The sequence below is a fragment of the Hevea brasiliensis genome, chromosome 4 (genome assembly GCF_030052815.1).
Source record: "Hevea brasiliensis isolate MT/VB/25A 57/8 chromosome 4, ASM3005281v1, whole genome shotgun sequence".
NCBI classification, from domain to species: domain Eukaryota; kingdom Viridiplantae; phylum Streptophyta; class Magnoliopsida; order Malpighiales; family Euphorbiaceae; genus Hevea; species Hevea brasiliensis.
In genome coordinates this window covers 7,637,388-7,657,526 of record NC_079496.1, presented here as the reverse complement: position 1 = coordinate 7,657,526, position 20,139 = coordinate 7,637,388, and the positions used below count along the sequence as shown (strand labels likewise).

General features: G+C 32.8%; 3 protein-coding genes across 5 annotated transcripts in view; 2 read left to right on the top strand and 1 right to left on the bottom strand.

Moving 5' to 3' along the window:
- The first annotated feature begins 334 nt into the window (after window positions 1–334).
- On the top strand, window positions 335–2,058 carry LOC110643452 (60S ribosomal protein L14-1). Its single transcript, XM_021795827.2, has 5 exons — window positions 335–484; window positions 591–692; window positions 1,262–1,391; window positions 1,480–1,592; window positions 1,832–2,058. The coding sequence occupies exons 1-5, from the start codon at window positions 482–484 to the stop codon at window positions 1,886–1,888; spliced, it is 405 nt and encodes a 134-aa protein (XP_021651519.2). The 5' UTR covers window positions 335–481; the 3' UTR covers window positions 1,889–2,058.
- Window positions 2,059–5,883: 3,825 nt separating this feature from the next.
- On the top strand, window positions 5,884–7,320 carry LOC110643449 (putative protein phosphatase 2C-like protein 44). Its single transcript, XM_058146183.1, has 5 exons — window positions 5,884–5,916; window positions 6,171–6,440; window positions 6,529–6,784; window positions 6,888–7,021; window positions 7,105–7,320. The coding sequence occupies exons 1-5, from the start codon at window positions 5,884–5,886 to the stop codon at window positions 7,240–7,242; spliced, it is 831 nt and encodes a 276-aa protein (XP_058002166.1). The 3' UTR covers window positions 7,243–7,320.
- Window positions 7,321–7,585: 265 nt separating this feature from the next.
- The window catches only part of LOC110643441 (COP1-interacting protein 7), a 28,461-nt gene continuing 15,907 nt past the window's right edge, over window positions 7,586–20,139 (bottom strand). The window contains exons 1-14 of one of the 3 annotated variants that reach the window (XM_058145189.1): window positions 18,614–18,987; window positions 17,868–18,047; window positions 17,308–17,428; window positions 17,190–17,229; window positions 16,776–16,828; window positions 16,643–16,698; window positions 15,242–15,394; window positions 14,905–15,104; window positions 12,322–13,889; window positions 11,116–12,069; window positions 9,610–10,117; window positions 8,363–8,428; window positions 8,194–8,282; window positions 7,586–7,992 (exon numbers count right to left, since the gene is read on the bottom strand). In XM_058145189.1, the coding sequence (XP_058001172.1) occupies window positions 8,215–8,282; window positions 8,363–8,428; window positions 9,610–10,117; window positions 11,116–12,069; window positions 12,322–13,889; window positions 14,905–15,104; window positions 15,242–15,394; window positions 16,643–16,698; window positions 16,776–16,828; window positions 17,190–17,229; window positions 17,308–17,428; window positions 17,868–18,047; window positions 18,614–18,672 (4,026 nt within the window). In that variant the 5' untranslated portion in view covers window positions 18,673–18,987 and the 3' untranslated portion in view covers window positions 7,586–7,992; window positions 8,194–8,214. Of the gene's footprint in view, window positions 7,993–8,193; window positions 8,283–8,362; window positions 8,429–9,609; window positions 10,118–11,115; window positions 12,070–12,321; window positions 13,890–14,904; window positions 15,105–15,241; window positions 15,395–16,642; window positions 16,699–16,775; window positions 16,829–17,189; window positions 17,230–17,307; window positions 17,429–17,867; window positions 18,048–18,613; window positions 18,988–20,139 lie in introns of those variants that run through there. The other 2 variants (XM_058145191.1, XM_058145190.1) reach the window with 2 other exon arrangements.

Below are 20,139 nucleotides of genomic sequence, written 5' to 3'. Positions count from 1 at the left end.
AAAAATTGTAAAAAGTAAATTGCATTGTTGGGATTCAAATTTGAACCCAGCAAATAATTTTGTTGACATTAAGGTGTGTATTATTCAATTATAGCTAAAAAATAAATAAATTAAATTAAATTAAATTATTTTAATAAATGGTAATTCAATCATCAGTTTAATTTGGTTAATGATTTTTAAAAATTTTTTATTTTTTATAAGATAGAATTTCGTCTTGGATTAAGATAGCCCGATCCTGGTAAAGAGAATTGGCCCAAATAACTTACCCTCTAAATGCCACAAAATTTGGCCCAGCCCATCCCTTTAATCTTCCAATAGAAAAACCCTAGATCGGTCCAAAATCCTCTCTAAAAGCACCGTGTATACATCTATATATATACATAAAGCCCTAACATCTTCATATTCCTCTACCCCCGCCACTGATCTCCGCTTTTCTTCCCCTCTTTCTACTTCCACAGTTCACACACCTCACGATTTCAAGATGGTGAGTTCTTCTGTACTCGCTATGTCTGCAAACTTTCTTAGATCTCTCTAAACAACCTCTTTTATTGTATATCTGATTGATTCATTTTGGTGGTATTTTTTTGCAGCCGTTTAAGAGATACGTGGAGATCGGGAGGGTAGCTCTCGTCAACTACGGTAAAGACTACGGGAAGCTCGTGGTCATCGTCGATGTCATCGACCAGAATCGAGTACGTATTTCTTTGCATTTCTGTTTGGTAAAAGGAGAGATCATATCTATGTAGTGATACAATACCTTATGTACTAATGGGGGACTGCCTCTTGCGTTTCTATTGTCCAATCGCGTATTGGTGCTTTTTGTTATGCGTATACTATGGATGTTGTTTTTTTGTTTCCTATTTTTGATGTTTGGTTTATTTGGTTGTGTGTAACATATCTGTGTTGTATTTACTATAGAATTTTTAGCGTTAGCATCCTGCACTTGCATTTCTAGTGTGAATTATTGGGGTTGGCTGATGGTAAAGGTCGGTGCATCACCTCCTGCGTTCTTAGTTTTAATCCCTGGATATGGTGACGGGTTTTCTAGGTTTGCTTAGTTAACCACCTGCCCAAAAGAGAAATTATTTCCAAGCAATGGGATCTGTTCTGAATATGAGCTCACATTTAACAGGGTCAAGGTGCAATGTTTGTAAACTTCTTAGGATGTGATGTTCCTTTATGTGTACATTTCATTGTTTAGTTGCTGAATGTGGATCATGGTTGTCTTAAGCAATTATTTGTTGTTTCTTGTCCTTGACAGGCTCTAGTCGATGCTCCGGATATGGTCCGAAGCCAAATGAATTTCAAGAGGCTCTCACTCACAGACATTAAGATTGAAATTAACAGAGTCCCCAAAAAGAAGAATTTGATTGAGGCAATGGAGAAGGCTGGTAAGGACAACATTCCCTGTGCAAATCTAGTTTTGATTTCTGCTTTTGATGCCTATCCTTTATTCAATTGTATATTCTGTGTTGGTAGATGTTAAGAACAAGTGGGAGAATAGCTCATGGGGCAGAAAGCTTATTGTCCAGAAGAGAAGGGCAGCTCTGAATGACTTTGATAGGTTCAAGTTGATGTTGGCTAAGATCAAGGTTGGTCGAACTGAGATTTCTACAAAATTGCTTATTACTCTTATTTTCCTTCCGTTAATGTTGAAGATGAAATGCTTTTTTTATCATTTAACATGTTTTTCTTAGTTGGGCTGGGTAGATTTTCCAATTTGATGGTTTTCTTAATTTCTGTAGTAATATTACGAATTTGTTGCTGAACACGCTCACAAACACACCCATCTTACTCAAAGCTAATGTATTTTGTTAATATGTGCATGCAGAGGGGTGGATTGATCAGGCAAGAGCTTGCCAAGCTGAAGAAAGAGAATCCGGCCTAAAAGTTCTCAATTCAAGTTGTCAATTTTGTTATCAATATTTCTCAAGTTATTTTGGAATGTTATCCATTTGGTTTCCTATTCACTTAAGAGATTGATTACAGTTTAAGGGAACTTTCTATGTATGACCTTTTTGTAGTGAGTTTTATTGTTCAACTTTTACTTTGACAGTATTCTTATGCTTTCTAATTTTTATGTTGATTTCATCGAGTGTTTATGTTCTTCGGTGGCATGTGATATCTGCAATGCATAGAGTATTTCGGCTTGTCAGATTGTTAGTTAGTATTGTGTTGCATTTTCTCTTGCTGTGCTTCATCTTTAAAATGATTGATACCCCGTGTTAGGAATTTGCTTCACCAACTCTTGTAAATGGTGTAACAAGTGCACGAATTGAAGTGCAAGTTAAAGCAGAATATTGTCATGCGTAGAGTTTCTCGGGCGAGGATGCATCATTTGTTCAATGGTTTATATGAGCAGTGGTGATTCAATGTAAAATTTTTGGAGTATTCTAGTGGTTATATGTGTAGCGTAAAATGCAAGCATCCAAGGGAAGAAGTAAAATGCTATTATATATGAATAGTCTGAAATAGGACTTTTGTAGTTTATGTTTAAATTTTGCGTGAAATAGGACTTTTGTAGTTTACGTTTAAATTTTGCGTGAGAATATATATTTTGCGTGAAATAGGACTTTTGTAGTTTACGTTTAAATTTTGCGTGAGAATATATATATATATATATATATATATATATATATGTTTTGATTATAAATGTTTTATTTTATATTATTATTTTGAATATAAAATAGATTATTTATGTTATGTTTTATTAAGATTCACTTTAATCTATTGGAATATGTTAAGTGGATGATGTTACCTAAGCTGTTTGATAAACATATCTAAATTGAGGGGCGGAGTAATAGTTTTCTTTTTTATTAGGGTTAATGCGATACATAAAAATTATTTGAAAAATGATTAATTAAAATGTTATAATATGCTATAATAAACTGTTAATAAATTAAATCTTTATGGAAGGATCATGTGCAGCAGAGTCAGGGGCCTGGGCTCCCCCTTTCCTTTTGTCCCTTCGTCTCCTGCGTAGGTTTCATAGATTTGTATCCAGAAGCTAGGGAGGCAGGGATGACAATTCTTTAACCTGATTCGATCCATTTGACCTATTAATTTTTTTCAATTTTGATATTGTACAGGATGAAAATGGACACATTTTTTTTCTGTTTTAAATTCTCATAATTCATTTTGTATAATAATATATTATTTTTTATTAAAATAATTTATTTTTATATATTTAAATATAAATATTTTTATTTATATTATATAATAATAAATTAAAAAAAAATTCGCGTAAATATCTTCTTTCCTCTGCTTCTGACGAAGAAGTCTTCACTCCAACCTTAAACTCAAGACGAGAAATAGGAGCGGTTCCGACCCTAACGTGACATGTTTATGATGATAATGATATGACGCGGATTGTCAATCTTAAATAATTACTAGGTTTTTTTTTTTTTTTTTTTTTTAAATTTTTTAAGGGAATTAAATGATTACAAGTTTGCCTGTTGCGTTGGTTGGCAAAATTAAATAGAATATTTTCACATACTGGATCTTATCAGAACTCGTGCACCAATTACGTTAGGTGTATGAGTTGGTTGAAAAAGGGCCAATTTTTCGCCTTTGATTGGAAATCAGTACGCTGTACACAAGTTCCAAATTTAGTCCGCGATGAGGACAACACTGATCAACCAACAATACACCAAAAAGCTTATTGACAGGATTGGTGCTAACTTAAGTAATTAGCTTGAAAATCACATGAATAATCATTTTCAATTTAAGAGTTTAAGAACAATTACAATTTGGTGTTCTGGCCTAACTTAACTTAGTTCAATTATACATATATATATATAAAACCCCAACTAGCTGTTCTCTTGGACTGACATCACCCCCTCATATGAAGCAAATTGTCTGGTGGCTTAAATTCTGCTCATGCATTCCAAGCAATGTGGTGGAAAAAGTTAAATGTCCCTAACATATTTAATTAATGAATGTAATTAACTTCTTCACCTAGCTTACTAATTTATGGTCTTGCACAACCACCTTGGTTGGCTACACACAAATGCCCTTGAGAAATAAATCATAGTAATTCAGATTTTAATTAAAACAAATACACAGCCCTACCCAACTCTTTTTTAAGTCTTGTGGTGAAAACAATAATCCAGTGAGAAATTATTAGGGTGGATAAAACATTTCAATTTCAGTTTAAATTAGAAAGTATTAAGAATTATTTAAAGGAGTTCTTAACGTATTAAATTTTTAGTTGTTAATTATAGTAAAAGGCCTGATAAAAATTAAATTTATAATTAAAAAATAAATTAAAATGAAATTTCAAACTCAGTTACTGTAAGTTTATTAAGCAATTATATAATACTAATAAATAAACTTATAATTAAAAAAATTAGTTAAAATGAAACCTAATTAAGATAGAATTATTAAGTATCATCTGATACCAATAATTAAATTTATAAATATTAAAACGATATTTTTTAATAAAATTTTTATTTTTTTAATTATACCAAGTTTCGTAGATTCGAGCGTTAAATTTTAGCTAACAGTTTTGGCTTTTAGCTTTCATATATATTAGACATATTAGATTAGACTAGATGACCCATCTTTTTAATATTATTAATTATTAACTATACATTTATATATTTATATATTAAAAAATTCAAAATTTTGAAACTTTTGAAATATAAAATAAATATAACTTTTATTCATATTATTTATATCTTATTATATGTACTATCTATAAAATAAATTAATAATTTCTTTTTTAAACATATAATTTTTAATTCTATATATATATTTGAAATAAACTGAAATTATATTTATATTAAATATATTCTCTTTTGTTTTATCTTATATTTTAAATTTAAATAATTATATATTTTAAAATAAAATTATTCAATTAAATATTATCTAATTTTAATAATTAAATTTATAATTAAAAAAATAAATTAAAGTTAAATTTTTAAACAAAATTATCATTTTTAATTGTATCAAGTGTTAATTAATGGTGAATCCAAAGTGTCAAATTTTAATTAAAAGTTTTGAGTCATTAGCAATATATATAGCATAAACTTACATTAATATCTCAAATAATTATAAAAAATTATTATAAATAAAAAATAATTAATGTACTTTCATTTAAAAATTAAAATTAATTCATTTTAAATATGATATTATCAATATACATTTTATTTTTTTTATTTGCAATATTAAAATTGATTATAAAAATTTTGAGAATTAAATAAGCAATGAAATAATATTTTCAAGTACAATAATATGAAATTATTTAAATAATATTATATACATTTAATATATGTAAATAGGTTTAATATAGCATATACTTAAAAAGATAATATTGTAATAATGATACAAAATTCACTGTAAAAGTCAAGGCATTTGAAATAGTAAGAATTACATAAATTATGTGTTTAATATTTATTCAATAAGAAATAAATTATAATAATAATAATTTTTTTTTTTTTATGAAAAAAGAAAGATGTTTAAACCACTAATTTCTCATAAAGAGTGACATGTAACAGCAACAAATATCATTCTTGTGCCAAATGACTGTAAGAATACATATATATATATATATATATATATATATATATATATATATATATATATATATATATCCTCAACAAATATAATCAAATCCAATAAATTTTCCCATTAATGCATTGACCTAAAAAATAATATTTTGAAAGCTTAAAGACGTTTTATTGAATTCAAACATCTCTTAAATGCCTCATCAAATGTAAAGGGAAGGGCAGGCCATGCTTACCCTTTGTCAAATGAGACTCTGATCCCTCACCCCAACTCCTCTCTTCATCATCTCTTTCCATCTTAATGTGATTGTCTTCCTCAAAATTAATTAATCATATATTCACAAAGGTTCTATTATCACAATTTTGGAAGATAATGATGAGATTTAAAGATCTTCATCTCAAGCTCAAGGTATGCCGAGCTATATATATGATTTCTTGCTTTGATCATTTACATCATCTTCAAGTGAAGTTTTGGGAAATCATAGCACATGAGTTCTTTGTTACTTCTTTCTTATGTTGCACCAAACTTTCCACATCCCATATCATTTCCATTTTCACTGTTGATTTGCTTTTATTCATAATGCTACAACTTCTCTACAAGCTAAGATCTCCTTTTTTTTTTTTTTTTTTTTTTATGTGCATGTTTGCTTAATTTCTTGCCAGGCTTTTCTGATTAGAGATGGGGGCAAGAAAAGAAAGCCTGATGCGGCAAAGAAGCCTTCATGGGTGATGCCAATATCTCATGGATGTCATGTTATTGAGGATCAGTCGTTTAGAGGAGCTTCAGATGGTTCGGGCACTGGCTCAGTTGTGGTTCAGAGAGAGCAAATAGAGGAGCTGGAGCTATGGTTTTTTGGAGTTTTCGATGCTCGAATTGGAGATGGAGTCACCAAGTACTTACAATCCCATCTATTTGATAGGAACCCAAAAGAGGTTGCATTTTTAAAAGCTTTTTTTTTTTTTTTTTTTTGATCTCTAGCTGTGACATATATGTATCTTCCATGGTGCCTTGCACCCTCAGATAAGAAGAAAGAGTAAAGAGACAATGAGAAAAGCTTATCTCGGAGCAAGAGCAAAGGTTAAGGAGACACGAAGATCAGATGATGAGAAATGGAGAGTGGGTTCAGCATCAGTGATGGTGATCAATGGAGAAAAACTTGTGATGGCCAACATGGGTGATTATAGAGCTGTAGTGTGCAGAGACGGTGTGGCTCATCAGGTGGGCCGTAAGCATCAGCAAACAGCCAAAAGACGCTGGCCTCGCAGGCTCTTTTCTGGTATGAAAGACCTTCAACTCCACCTTATCTACCAATTGAAATTGGCACTACTCTTAGCCCTGGCGAGAAATAATACTCCTGTTTGGGTGTTATTTATGTCAAGTACGCATATGGGCATGGAATTCTAGCAAAGAAGCAGGCGCCAAGCACTCTAAAGGCTCAGAGCTCGTGGTTGGAGCTGAAAGGATCGACCCTGATACTGAATTTGTCATCATAGCAAGTAATGGCATATGGGAGGTAGGATAAAGAAAATTACAATGAAAGAAAGCAAGAAACAGAAGGATTCCAATGATATTCTCTTAATTTTTTTTTTTTTCCAGGTGATGAAGAATCAAGAAGCTGTGAATCTCATCAGGCACTTGGAGGATCCACAAGAAGCTTCCGAGAGTTTAGCCAAGGAGGCTTTAAATAGAATAAGCAAAAACAGCATTTCTTGTGTTGTCATTCGCTTTGATTAAAAATATGTTTTGTTTTCTTTATTTGTGTAATCCTTAATGTGCAATTGAATTTTTTTTTTTTGAAATTACCATTTTAAATTTGAATGCTAGACCATCCTAGAGGGCCCATTTTAACTTTCGTAGACCATGATAGAGAGAGTTGAGCATGCTAATCTGTAATGTCTCTCTTCACATCTAAAACCACCTCATATCAAAGGCCCACATGGTGAAAAACTCAAAATTTAATGGCATCTAATATTCATAATAGTGAGGTTCCTAAATCACAAGAAAATGGCGAAAATTCATAAATCATTTCCCTTCGCAGTAGAAACATTCAAGTTGAGGATTCATCAAGTATTCCATGGAAAAAGAAAACCAGGTTTTGGATTTACGATAGACTGCACAATCTTTTGTAGTTCAAATGTTCCAGGTTACAATGAGGGCCAAGGTCGCACTACTTCTTAAGTCTCGAAGACAACTGATTATAGGAAAATCCCAATCATGCCATTAGACAAAAAAGCTAAAGACCCAAGCAAGGTTCTGAAAGTGGAAGATTACTTCCATTGATCTATAAACGCAAACGCAAGTTCAAGAGGATTAAGAGCTCTTTACAACAACTGTACAAAAACATATTCTGCAATCTACAATGATACAAATGAGCCAGCTTCTACTAAGGGTTGGCAGTCTTTGTACCCGTCGATAGAGCAGTTGGAGATATAATGTGGGGAGACCTGATCTCCATTAATCACCGTGTCATAACTAAACAGTTCACTGGACAAAGAGCAATTTACGGAAAATAATTCACCATAAGAACTTTGAAATTGACCACGAATGTAAGAAAAACAATCGTTCAGCAACATGGTTAATGTCACTTTTCTTTCCTCGTTGCCAGATAGAGCAATAGAAGAAACACAAAATCTAAACAATCACAACCCAAATCGTGTAAAACAGGGCAAGCTCGTGCCTTCTCACCTTTTAACAGTATTCACATTGTCAAGTACTGGGCCTCTTTTCACTGTTTTTGCTTCGGAAGGGTGACAACAAGGAGAAATGGCGAGAAGCTGCAGTAGAATTGTTCACCTTAGTAACAAATGGAATTTAAAAACATGGAGAAAATAGTTAATTGAATAGTGAGACATACTCTTTTGAGCAGTACTATTAGCAGTGGGGGTTTCATCTTGAGAGATGAGATTCTTCAACGTATGAACTGGTGATTACAACCAAATATTCAGGTCAGCTTGTATTGTAGATATATCAATCACTATTTAAAGCTTCTAATAAAAAGTATCCACCAGCATAAAATTCATCTTTAAAACAGTTCAAATTCACAACTAATGTGCAAACTTCATTCATGCATAGACAATTAACTGATACAACCCCTTTCTGTCAGGAAAAACATTAGGCAATCAGGACAAGATATTGATTGTATTGGCAAGAAACAAATAACAAACACAACTTTCACGGTTCTGAAGATCCTGAACTGCTGAGTTATTACTAGTACAGCCCATATAAGAAAAGAGCACACATCATGAACATTAGCATGTAAGATGGACCGATCCATTAAAATCAAATACATTGAATTTTCATATACATTTGCCCCATAAGTCAAAAGAATCAGCTACTTGACCAGATATAGCCCACACAGATCTCCACTGCCCAATGCCCATGATTCAGGATACAACGATGAAAACTTCTGAAAATAATAAGTTTAAAAACATTACACTGTCTAAAGAAGAAAACAAATCTGACAGCCTTTTGTAACTTCTTCCTTCAAAATACTTTACCAATTGAAATAACATATAGAAATCTTTAGCATGCAGGTGAATGGTGATTCCTGATTACAATTACCTAGCATTTGAAATTGGATGGAGGAATTTGAAATGTGAAATTCAAATTTGATGATTCATAAATTTTCTTTTATTGATTAGTGTCCTAAATTTAGATTAAGTTCATAAATATGGAACCAATCATATTTGAGAGTAAGTTCAAAATGTCCTTTGAAAAGGAATCATTTGCAATCCACGTCAAATGAATTCTCAACCACATCCATTAATATAACTTAGTAAACAATGAGTCAACTCATTGAAATAATTTAAACTTAAATTAAAGTTATGAAACTCAAATATCTTATTTCAAATCATTGCGTCCAAACATATATAGCATAATGTAACTTTTGACTGATTTCACTTGCAAGGAGACAACAGTTTAAAGATGACAATTATGTCCCAGTAGAGAGTGAAATATGTCTAATAACATATTAGTCATATTTGTTCACTAATGTATCCACAATTTGTTAGTTATATTTCACGGACCTTATGAGCAGTTCCTAGAGTTATTTTTGATCTTCCATTCATCAGAGATCACAAGGAGGGAGTATAATGCTTTTACCTTCACTAGAGGAAGCAATGTTTGAAACACTATTATCTGCCTCCGAACCATTCGCACTGCCATTATCCAATTCAACATTGTGCTCACTCATAGTATGACTCTTTTTTCCAAACTTCAGCAGCCGTCTAAAACCTTTTGATGTTTCCTTCATCTGAGGCTTATCTAATCCTTCAGGGATCTTTTCTAATTTCAAGCTTTTAGGATCAGATACATGAACTTTGAGAGCCTCTGCGTATGTTGTTCTCTGTAAGCTTGTTGGAGGTGCTTTACCATACTCTGAATTCCCAGTACATGGATCTTCCAGAGAAGAGACCCGAACAAAAGGAGCTTGGTATGGTTTTTCAGCAAGGGTAACACTTGAATGCTTTGGCAATTCCTTCTCAACATTACCTGCATTTTCAGTCGTGGTCTGACAGCACGAAATTTCACACAAAAACATCGAATCATTAGGCAAGTTTCCACCACTGCCAAAGAGAATAGGTCTAATGGTTTCTGCAGATCCAGAATTCTGGACATTTGAAATAAGTTCAATTCAAAGAAATTCTAATCTCTTATCTACACAAGACAAATGATCACAACAAGGGATCACCAACTAATTGCGTGACTATGACCACAATAATTACATTTAGGACTCGGAACTAAGAAAGGATTCTGGTTAATTCAAGCATTCATAAAATCCATTGAGACACAAGAGGCTATCAACTGACTATAATAGGTGCTATGATTCACAAATAAGGGTGCGTTTGTTTTGAGGGTAATGGGGGTTAAAAGTTCCTCCTATAATGTGTTACCCCTCATTAGTCTTGTTTGGTATACCAAGATTAATTGTTAACCCTATTAACCATTCATCCCACTTGCACACAACTTTGTTAATCCCATGGGAATATTATTATTTTAACAAACATATTATTATAAGTAATTATTATAATAAAAAATATTTTTGCTAATATATAGGTCTATAATAAAAAAAAAAACATTTTTGTTAATATTAAATTTTTTTTTAATATTTTATAAATAATTATTATACGATAAAAAATATTGTTATCAATATATACTTCAATGAACATACAAATTTAATTTATATCATTCATTCATATAGGTATATAAACACATTTAACTATACAAGCTTAACTGTTAAACTCTTTTTTCAGAGGTAACACCAAACATGGCTTAGTATTAATTGATGTGCTTGTAAATTACACCATTAACTGTTACTCTTATACTTGTTAACCTTCATTCCATTCGGCCCATACCAAATGCACCCTAAAATGATAACATACGAGATTTCAATCATCAGATATTAACAGTTCAAATTCTTCCAAGATTCTGTGTTACTAGTTACTACTATATTCTATATCATACTTCAAAATGGTTAGGTGTATACAGTGGCATAAAATTGCAAGATGCGTAAATATTAAATGTGAAGAATTTAGGTGTAAAGCACATTTTAACCTTTTGAATAAACATATTGAGGCGATGCCCATTTTTGAGTTCTTACTGACCTACCTCAATTGCACTGGGTAGCACTTCTAATCGGTGTTTGCCAGGTTCAATATCAGCCCCATCCAAGTTAAGTGGTGAAACTGGTGCTCGGATAGCTGCATAGTTTGACATAGTCTCAGCTTTCTCTACAATTTTATAGTTGCTAGAGTACCCTGTTTCAGAGCCTATCCTTTCTTCTGATGTGTGCATGGCAGGAATGGATGGCTTTTCACATTCTAGCATCACAACAGACTTTTCAATTATTGAATTGTCATCTCCATCACTATGATGTGACCTTATATCACTATTCCTTTTCAGTTCAGCACCTCCAGAAGTAGTACTAGACTTGCTTCCGTTCACCTTCTGGGGCATTTCTTTCACAGATGATTTGGCTAGAGGAACTTCACGTCGTGTTGTGGTTCTAATCTTCAGTTCTGGGAGAGATGCAGTCTTGTTTTTATCATGGTTCATGATTGCAGATATTTTCTTGCTCTCAGGTCCATTTGACACTTTAGGCTTTGATACTGGTTCAGTGATTCGTGGCTTAACCAAAGAAACATGATGGCCGCTACTAATTTTAGGTTCTGATAATCTTCTAATTCGGGCCATGGATGCCTTTGCATCAGGCGTTACACTACCATTCTCTTTCTTTGGTTCAGGCAATGATGACACCGACTGGCTTAACCTATTTCCTGCAGAGTTACCTCTGGTACTTAATTTATTGGATTTAGAACCTTTAAGAGAATCAGTTGATCCTGCAGAGACAGTTCTGATCGGGAACTTTTGTAGAGGTGATACAGATCCAGGCTCGGAATCACTAAACTTTGATCCTTTGTAAGAGCTAGGGGAAAGTTTTGCTGGCAATTGTTTTCTGGCTTGTTGTGAAGAAGGCTGCGTAGGAATGGAGCTGCCTCTAGCAGCAATTCTCTTTTGCCTCTCTAATTTCAAAGCTTCTAGACGTTTTATCTCCTCCTCTTCCTGTAAAAAAATTTAAAAAAAAAAAGAAAGAAAGAAAAAAAAAAACGGGGGAATGAAAAAAAGAGGATTAAACAAATGCTATTCCAAGATATTACAATTTTAAACCATCCATCTGGTAAAACAAAGTGTTTTAAAAAAAAGAGCAACACAAAGTGGATCAATATTTTGTAGCCAGGCTCAACAGCCACTTTGCTGCAAGTGTTTGACTTTTCAATTTGGAGGTAAGTGCTCATTAAAGGGTAGAAAATGTACCTTCTCTTTCTTCATTTTCTGGAGATCAGCTTTGAAGGTTCTGAGCCTCTCAGCACGTGCCTTGGCTTCATCCAAAGGACTCAACTTTGAAGGTTTCCCTTTCCTTATTGGTCCCACTGTCTTCTTCTTATCTGAAGTATCTGGAATAAGTTTTGATTTCCGGTCCATGTCCACCTTTTTAGTGCCTTTCCTGATGCCAGTCACCACCTCCTCATTTTTCTTATCCAATTGAGCATAATTTTCAGCATGAACCTGCATATCATAATCTAAAGCAGGGTCATAACCAACTGTCCCCTTTTCTGTCCCACGCTCAGGCAACAAACTTAAATCATCTGGCTCATATTTGACTTGGCTTCCTGCCCTGTTAGATAAGTTTTCCACTTGAGATGATGGCAACTCAGAGTCCATGTCAATTGCATGCCTTCCATCAGTTCCAACTTGATCTACTGAGACTGACCTCAACGAAACCACATAAGAATCATCATCCATATAATGTGATGAACTGTCCAAGTCTTTGTTTGGATGCACAAATCCATTTACAGCAAATGGATCTGTTGAACTCATATAACCAGGATGCTTTTCTGGTCTGTTTATTATAAAATCATCATTTGTTGACCTCCTATATCTACTTTTCCTTGCATCTATCTCTGCAGGTTGTATATCCATTTGACCATCCATGAAGCTTCCACCCTCATTAGATTGACCCATTCTTCTGGATATCAATGATTCATCATTTGAGGCCTTAGTCATGCGGGCCAAGTTTCCACTAATTCTCTGCATATCTGTCATATTCCCTTCTTGATTGTAACCTACATCTCGTCCATCATAAACTAAAGGATCATGACCTGCTGCATTTTCTCTTCTTCTGACTCGAACCTCCTTTTCCATCACAAACATACCTTTATCCACAGCATGTTCATCTTCATCTGCACCTTTTAGTAAATAACTTTGAAATGCCTGCCAGTGTCCACCATCTGTCTCATTCCCATGAATTGTTCCTTCCATGTTTGATGAATCTAACTCATCTAGAGATTTGGAATGGATTCCTTTCCTTTTTGAGGATCTCAGAGAGCTCTTATGCTTGCTACTTGTAGTAACAGACAAATCTCCCTCTTCCTCATCACTTTCAGAACCAGAAGCTGATTGTGATTCACTACCAGATGATTCCTGCCTCTTTGAAGTGATATAGTTAATGTTCCGAATAACAACCTTACTGGATTGCTTTTTACTTGATCGACTAGACTTTTTCCCTGATTCTGTATCCACCTCCTCAGTTTCAGTGTCAGTGTTGCCATTCCCACTATCCATTGAATGCCTTCTTTGTCCTTTTCTTTGGCCAGTATTAAGTCTAGTATCTTCCCCCGACGGATACGGTGGCTGAAAAAATGGGCTATTTCCTGGATAATTCTGATAGTAAGGAATCCCTTGCATAGGATATCCCTGAAAGATGGGCAATGTGCCAGGTGGAGAATGAATAGGCCAAGAAGGGAACATGGGATGTGGAAACTGGCCTTGAAAATATTCTTGCTGGCTTGGAGATGACTGTTGATCCATTTGAGGCTTTTCATCTGGTGCAAAAATAGAAAAAGTAATTTTTATTGATTTTTGAAGCAGGAAAAGAGAAAGTACTAATGGAATGTGATGCTACAAATATAATAATAACATGAATTATTTCAGAAAATACCTCTAAACAAAGTATTCAAACTTCTGTGACTCTTAAACTATTACATGTGCGCAAGTTAGAAAAAGTTAAGACTTTTAGACTTGTGGTACAATCCAATTTGTTTTTTGCCATGTGTTACATTGTACAAAGAGAGCATTTCTGAGAAGTAATTATTTACAAGAAGAAGAGAGCATTTCTGAGAAGAAATTATTTACAAGAAGAAATGAGAGTCACCGAATTGATGATTCAGCATCCAGCAGCAAAAAATTTCGCTATTGTTTCACTTGAAAAAGACAGATTCTACATTTGCATGTTGATGAATCTAACAAAAAGATTAGGGAGGTAAGACAAAAGGTATCATTTTTGAATGCTGATGCAGCAAAAACCTAGGGCATATTTTGCAATTTTATGCAGATTAAACTGAAGAGTGGATTCTTCTGAATATCAGGGAAACTGACAAATCCATGAACCACTATAGTTATTAGCCAATCCATCAGTTCTTAGACTTTACTTGTTTGTATTATGTGATAGAACGAGTTAAGGTCTTATCTCATTCTCAGGCTCTTCCATACCTCATATTTGTTGCTTAAATGAGTATTAATAATTTCAGAGTTTTGTTCTATCACAATGAATTTACATCAGACTTGTATACAAGACATTGAAAACATAGAATACAAAAATATTGATGACTTCTTTTCCGCTATAACACTAGAAATTTACCATATGAATACACAAATATGAACAGAAACAAGTTAATACGGGAAGTGGTGGAAAAAAGAGCATATGGCCATTTTGAAAATACAAGGGCTAATCAAATAACAAAAAAAGGCTGGAATGGGGCATCTGTCTTGAATTTTCAAAACAAGTTCCCACAGTAAAATCTTTTGAGAGATTGTTATATTATAAGCTTATACATGTACCTGAGTCAACACCCACTTTCCCATTACCATCTGAAGTTTCAGGCCACTGCTTGTTGATCGCACTAGAAAGAACAATGCCAGATGCATTCATGGCAGAGAAGTCTGACTGGCAAGACATTACATCAGCTGCTTCAATTTCAACCCATTGGCCGTTTTCATGCTTTCTTTTCCACAAGTCCAAAAATCTCACACATGCCTCCCTGTTGATAAAAAGAAAACCACTTTAGGGATGATTCTCCAGGAAGTATAAATTTTGCTAAAAATCAATTGATGGAAAAGATAATATCTTGATTTCATAAAGATAAAAATGATCAGTCCAAAAAAAGGTGATGCTTACATTAAGCGTGAGGCTCCAAAACTTTCTGCAAATGACATCAAAGATGCCATGTGATCAACATCAAAACCAGCAGCTACAGCGCGGGCAAAGGCCATGCCTTGCTCTTTCTGCAGCACAGTTTTGCGTGTCTCCAGAACTTTCATAAGCTGAACTCTAATGATACAAACCAAACACATTTTGATGATGTAATCAATAATAAAATCTAAAAATTCAACAAGAAAATCACACTAGGCAGTCATTATGATACATACATGTTTATATTCAGATTTGACAATGAACATAATTTCAAGAGTGCAAGTAAATTACTCCTTAGCAACAAACTTTTTAGTCATTTTAAAATATGTATGGCAATTAAAGAGAAGTTAATATAGAGGTTAGAAGAAACATAAAAAGTAAATTATCCATGCAATCTGATTTGCCCATCACAATTGCGTGTCAAAAACCACGATACTACAGAAGAGATAGATATAATAAGATTACTAACTGGGGTTGGCTTTGTAATATGTTGCAACTCCTACCAAAAAAAAAAAGGGACATGCAATGATCTTTCTGCAGAAATATCTGAGAATGAAAATGGATTCAGTATAACAACAGCCCTTGGCCAACTGATTGTATCCCTGCTTTAATTATGAACTTCTAGGAAATCAAAATGCAGCATTGCATCAAGGCGTGTGTATTTTAAATACTGAACAGTTATACAAAATTGTTGATTTCATTCTCATAAATCTTGCTGCTTATGACAACCATGAACATAGATTCAGATGGCAGATGCAGTCACATGTATTATAAAAACATGGCCATTATGGCCATAACATAATGGCTTTATTTATTTTAAATTGAAAAATGCATTAAGTGAACAAATATTCAAGGAGTTGACTAAAATTAGGAACTGAAACTAACTTATGAATTATGATGAAGTCACCTATTTCAAAGAAAGTGTAGAAAGTGCTAAACGCAATCCTCTTGACTTGATTTTTGCCTTGTTACAAAGTAATATCGAACTAAAATTTTATTTAGTAATAATTGTAAAAGATTCAAGTTGAATAAGGCTACAGCATTAAAATGGTGGCTGGGAAGTATAAAAATACCAAACTGAAAATAACTTATGAATTATACTGGTAATGGCCAGCCAAAAGAAAGATGCTTTGTCTATGTGTAATGGCGCAATTATTGTACTGGTAACAGCCATTGCCGCCACACAATATTTGGTCATTACCCATGATAAAGAAATTTTCCCATTTATTATGTGCAATAAAAACAATAATGAAGCTTGTGAATCTGCTAAATTATAACCACTGTATCTATGACCACGAAGCTTGTGAATTTTTGGAGTAATCACCAGACTGTATAAATTGATTAGCTCTTCATAAATGTAAAAGTCATGTAACACATGGTACATACTTTGAATTTCCCTCCTGTGCTGTTGATCCATTTGCTTCAGGTAGGTGTGCACCAGGCTGCCAGATGCAACGAGATCAAATCAAAGAAATTTGATGGTTCAGCATACAATGAGAATTATTCGGTGTGCACCCACCTTGTAAAGGACAATGGCTTTCTCCTCATTAGAATCCAGCAGAGGCCTGCCACCTGTCAAAAACCATTGAGTGTTATTCCAAAACCAATAGAAACATGACCAAATCTGGAGATTTATATTCTTCAGAATCTAGTTCTTATAATAAAAGCTTAATAAAATATAACATCTCAAATTAAAAAACTTTGCTAATACAACTATAACACATGATGGAAAATCTAAAAGAGTATGTATAAAACCAGATAACACATATCCTCCTCCCACTAGAAAGAGAAGGAAGAAAAAGAAGAAAAATCAATTGACAGTATCTGAGGGTGAACAGCAAGCATAAAATGTATAACCATTCCAAATAGATTAAAGTTAACATGAAGTTCATAAAACTAAAAACGGTAAGGAAGATGTCTTCTTCAACAGTACCTTCAATGTGTTCCACAGATTTTGTTTGATGATCTTTGACCTGTGCAACAAAAAATGACTGAAATCAAAATATAGGATCTGATTTACAGATCATAAGTTTCTCAAGGATTTATCATACCATGGCCAACCCTATTTCATTGTTACTTTGAACCGCAATTGCCTCTTCAATCTGCAAGATCTCAGATTCCAAGGCATACACGCGTTCCAAGACCTCTGGAGTGCTCACAAAACGAACAAACCTGTAAGTCCAAAGCATACTAGTCTGCATCATTGCATCATTAGGGTTGGAATATTACATAATTGTGTTCATTAATTATACTTAAGAAGGTGAATATGAAGGCCAAACTCAAAAGTCATGACATAAAAACTGTTAAACTGAACAAATTAAAAACTCTATCCTCCTAATAAACTATCATTGCAACCAGTATGTTGAAGTTCAAGTGCTGTTGCCCTTTTTCAAATTGTGAATCCACAATAAAGAATTTTATTAGCTAGTCCACAGAATCTTCATAAACCTAGAATGGGAATATGAAAAATGTAGGGAATTTTAACATGGGTCAATGGATTCCCATATTGGCTAAATCAAAACCAAGAAAAACAAAATGCTGATGGACACCGCCAACAACAACAACAAACAAAAGACAGAATGTGAGAGGAGCAGTAAATAGCAAGGCCAACCTTTCAACTGTTCCTCTTGTGAACCATGTTGCATCAGTTCCAAGCTCTGGCTCAAGAATAATTGAGTAACCCCCCTTGCCCATTTGATCTCGCACAGTCTTCAAGTGGGCAAGAAATGGATTAACCAAACCGGAAGCTATTTTCTCCGTCTTTCCATTTGCGGAGAGAACCAAATCACACCTGACAAAAAAAATGGCAAACCCAAAAATGTATTATCTTGGTAGATTCTATAGCTAATGATATTTTAATCAATAACCTCACTACCAATGCATTAAACTCTACAGATGCAAATTCCACTCACAAATCAACAAGAAAATTAAAAATAACAAATTTTAAAAATATATTAGAAGTAAACTACTAAAACTTCACCTTGGTGACACTACAATTTTCAAGTGTGAATCAAATTCAAGTTCATCAAAACAATGTTGTTAATAACAAGATATATAAACATAACACAGAAATGAAATGAAAAAACAAGTAGAACGTAACAATATCCAATTCAAAAAAAAAAAGGTACCTGCTGACCACAAATTCAGATCGTTTAAAAAACAAGAAGGTTCTAATAATAGAAATCACTAATTAATCAGAACAAAAAAGATTGCTCCTTTAGGACCCAAACAATAAGTGATTCATTTTTTATATAAAAAAAGGCAACAAATTTACTAAAAGGAAACTAAACAATAGTGGATTTATGTGCATAATCAGCTGCACATGTCAGCAAGTTAATCAAAAGAGAGAAACGATACCTTGTCCGAGTTGGAGTGAGTTGAAAAACAGCCGAGTCAAGCCGACTTGAAGACTTCATTGTTGCCAAAAAACCAAAACGATCTTTAGTCTCCTCTAAAACGAGATCAATCACTCATCAAATGGGAACCCAAAAAGGAAACAGAAACGGGAAAAAAAAAAAAAAGAGTTTTCTAAAGATCTATAAAAAAAGACTCTGAATTGGACAAATGAAGGCAATTTTGGCTCTCCGTAAATGAAAGCTCAACAAAGTAAAGCTGCAGAGAAGCCAAAAGACCAAAAGGTTCAGAGAAAGTGGTTGTTGAGAGAGAAAGAGACTTTGGATACCAACTGGGAAGTGAAAATTTTGTTTGTGTTTCTTTGCCAGTGGCGTAGAGCGACGTTATTGTTGAATTATCCAAGCAGATGGTAAATAAAGAAAATAACAAGGGCACTTTAGGGAATTTAAAACTGCGTGAAACGTGAGAACCGTAACAGAAAAACATTGTATCGGCTCGATTGAACTTGAATTGTGATTGAATTAGAATTTTATGAATTTCAATTAAAAATAAATTGTTTTTTTGTTGTTATTAAATTGGATTGGAATTGTTTTGATTGGTTCAAATTTTTTTAAAATTAAAAAAAAATTAACAGTTAAATTATCTCAAATCAAATCATATAAAAAATAAAACTAAAGTCTACACAATTTAATTTTGGATCGTTCATTTTAATAATAAAAATTATACAAATTGACAGGCTGATCAGATCTACATTCAGAGATTTTATCTGTATGAAATAATCAAAATAACCTCAAAATGTTCAACATTACCATTGAGAGTGGACCTCAAAATGTTCAACGTTACTGTTGAGAGCTCCACTGAGAAATGTGGGATTACTGGTAGGGATAGTCAAGGCAAACGTTTGCAATTAAAAGGGACTATTATTTTATTTTATTTATTGTATATATTTTTCAAAACACTTATAGTAAAAGCTGGTTTTAATTAGTTTTTATATATTGAGACCAAAAAATAAATTTTTTAAAATATTTTTTTAGTGAAATTAAATTCTAGATAATAAGAATAGGTGATTTCATTTTTGCTTTTTTGATGGGTCATTTTTATTAATTCTATTGAATACTATCATATATTTTTAGTGCTTTACAAATTCTTAAAGATTAAGTTTTCAAATTTGGATATGAATTATGATAATGTTAGGAAATAATATTTTGTACATTTAATTAATATTTATTATTGTAAAGATAATTTTAATATTATTAAATTAAATTTTAATAAATTTTTTCTCTCATTTTTATAAAATAATTTAACTAATAAACAATTTTTATTATATTATCGAATAATTTAAACATTTTCGTATATTTAATAAGTTGTGTCTTAATACTTATTACAATATCAAAGATGAAAATATATTCATATGGAGAGTAAGGTAGAATCATCTTAAACTTAATTGTTATTATTTGAAAAATATATCAATCAATCTATTTAATTTTATATATTTTAATTAATAATTTACATAAAAAAATTTTATTAAC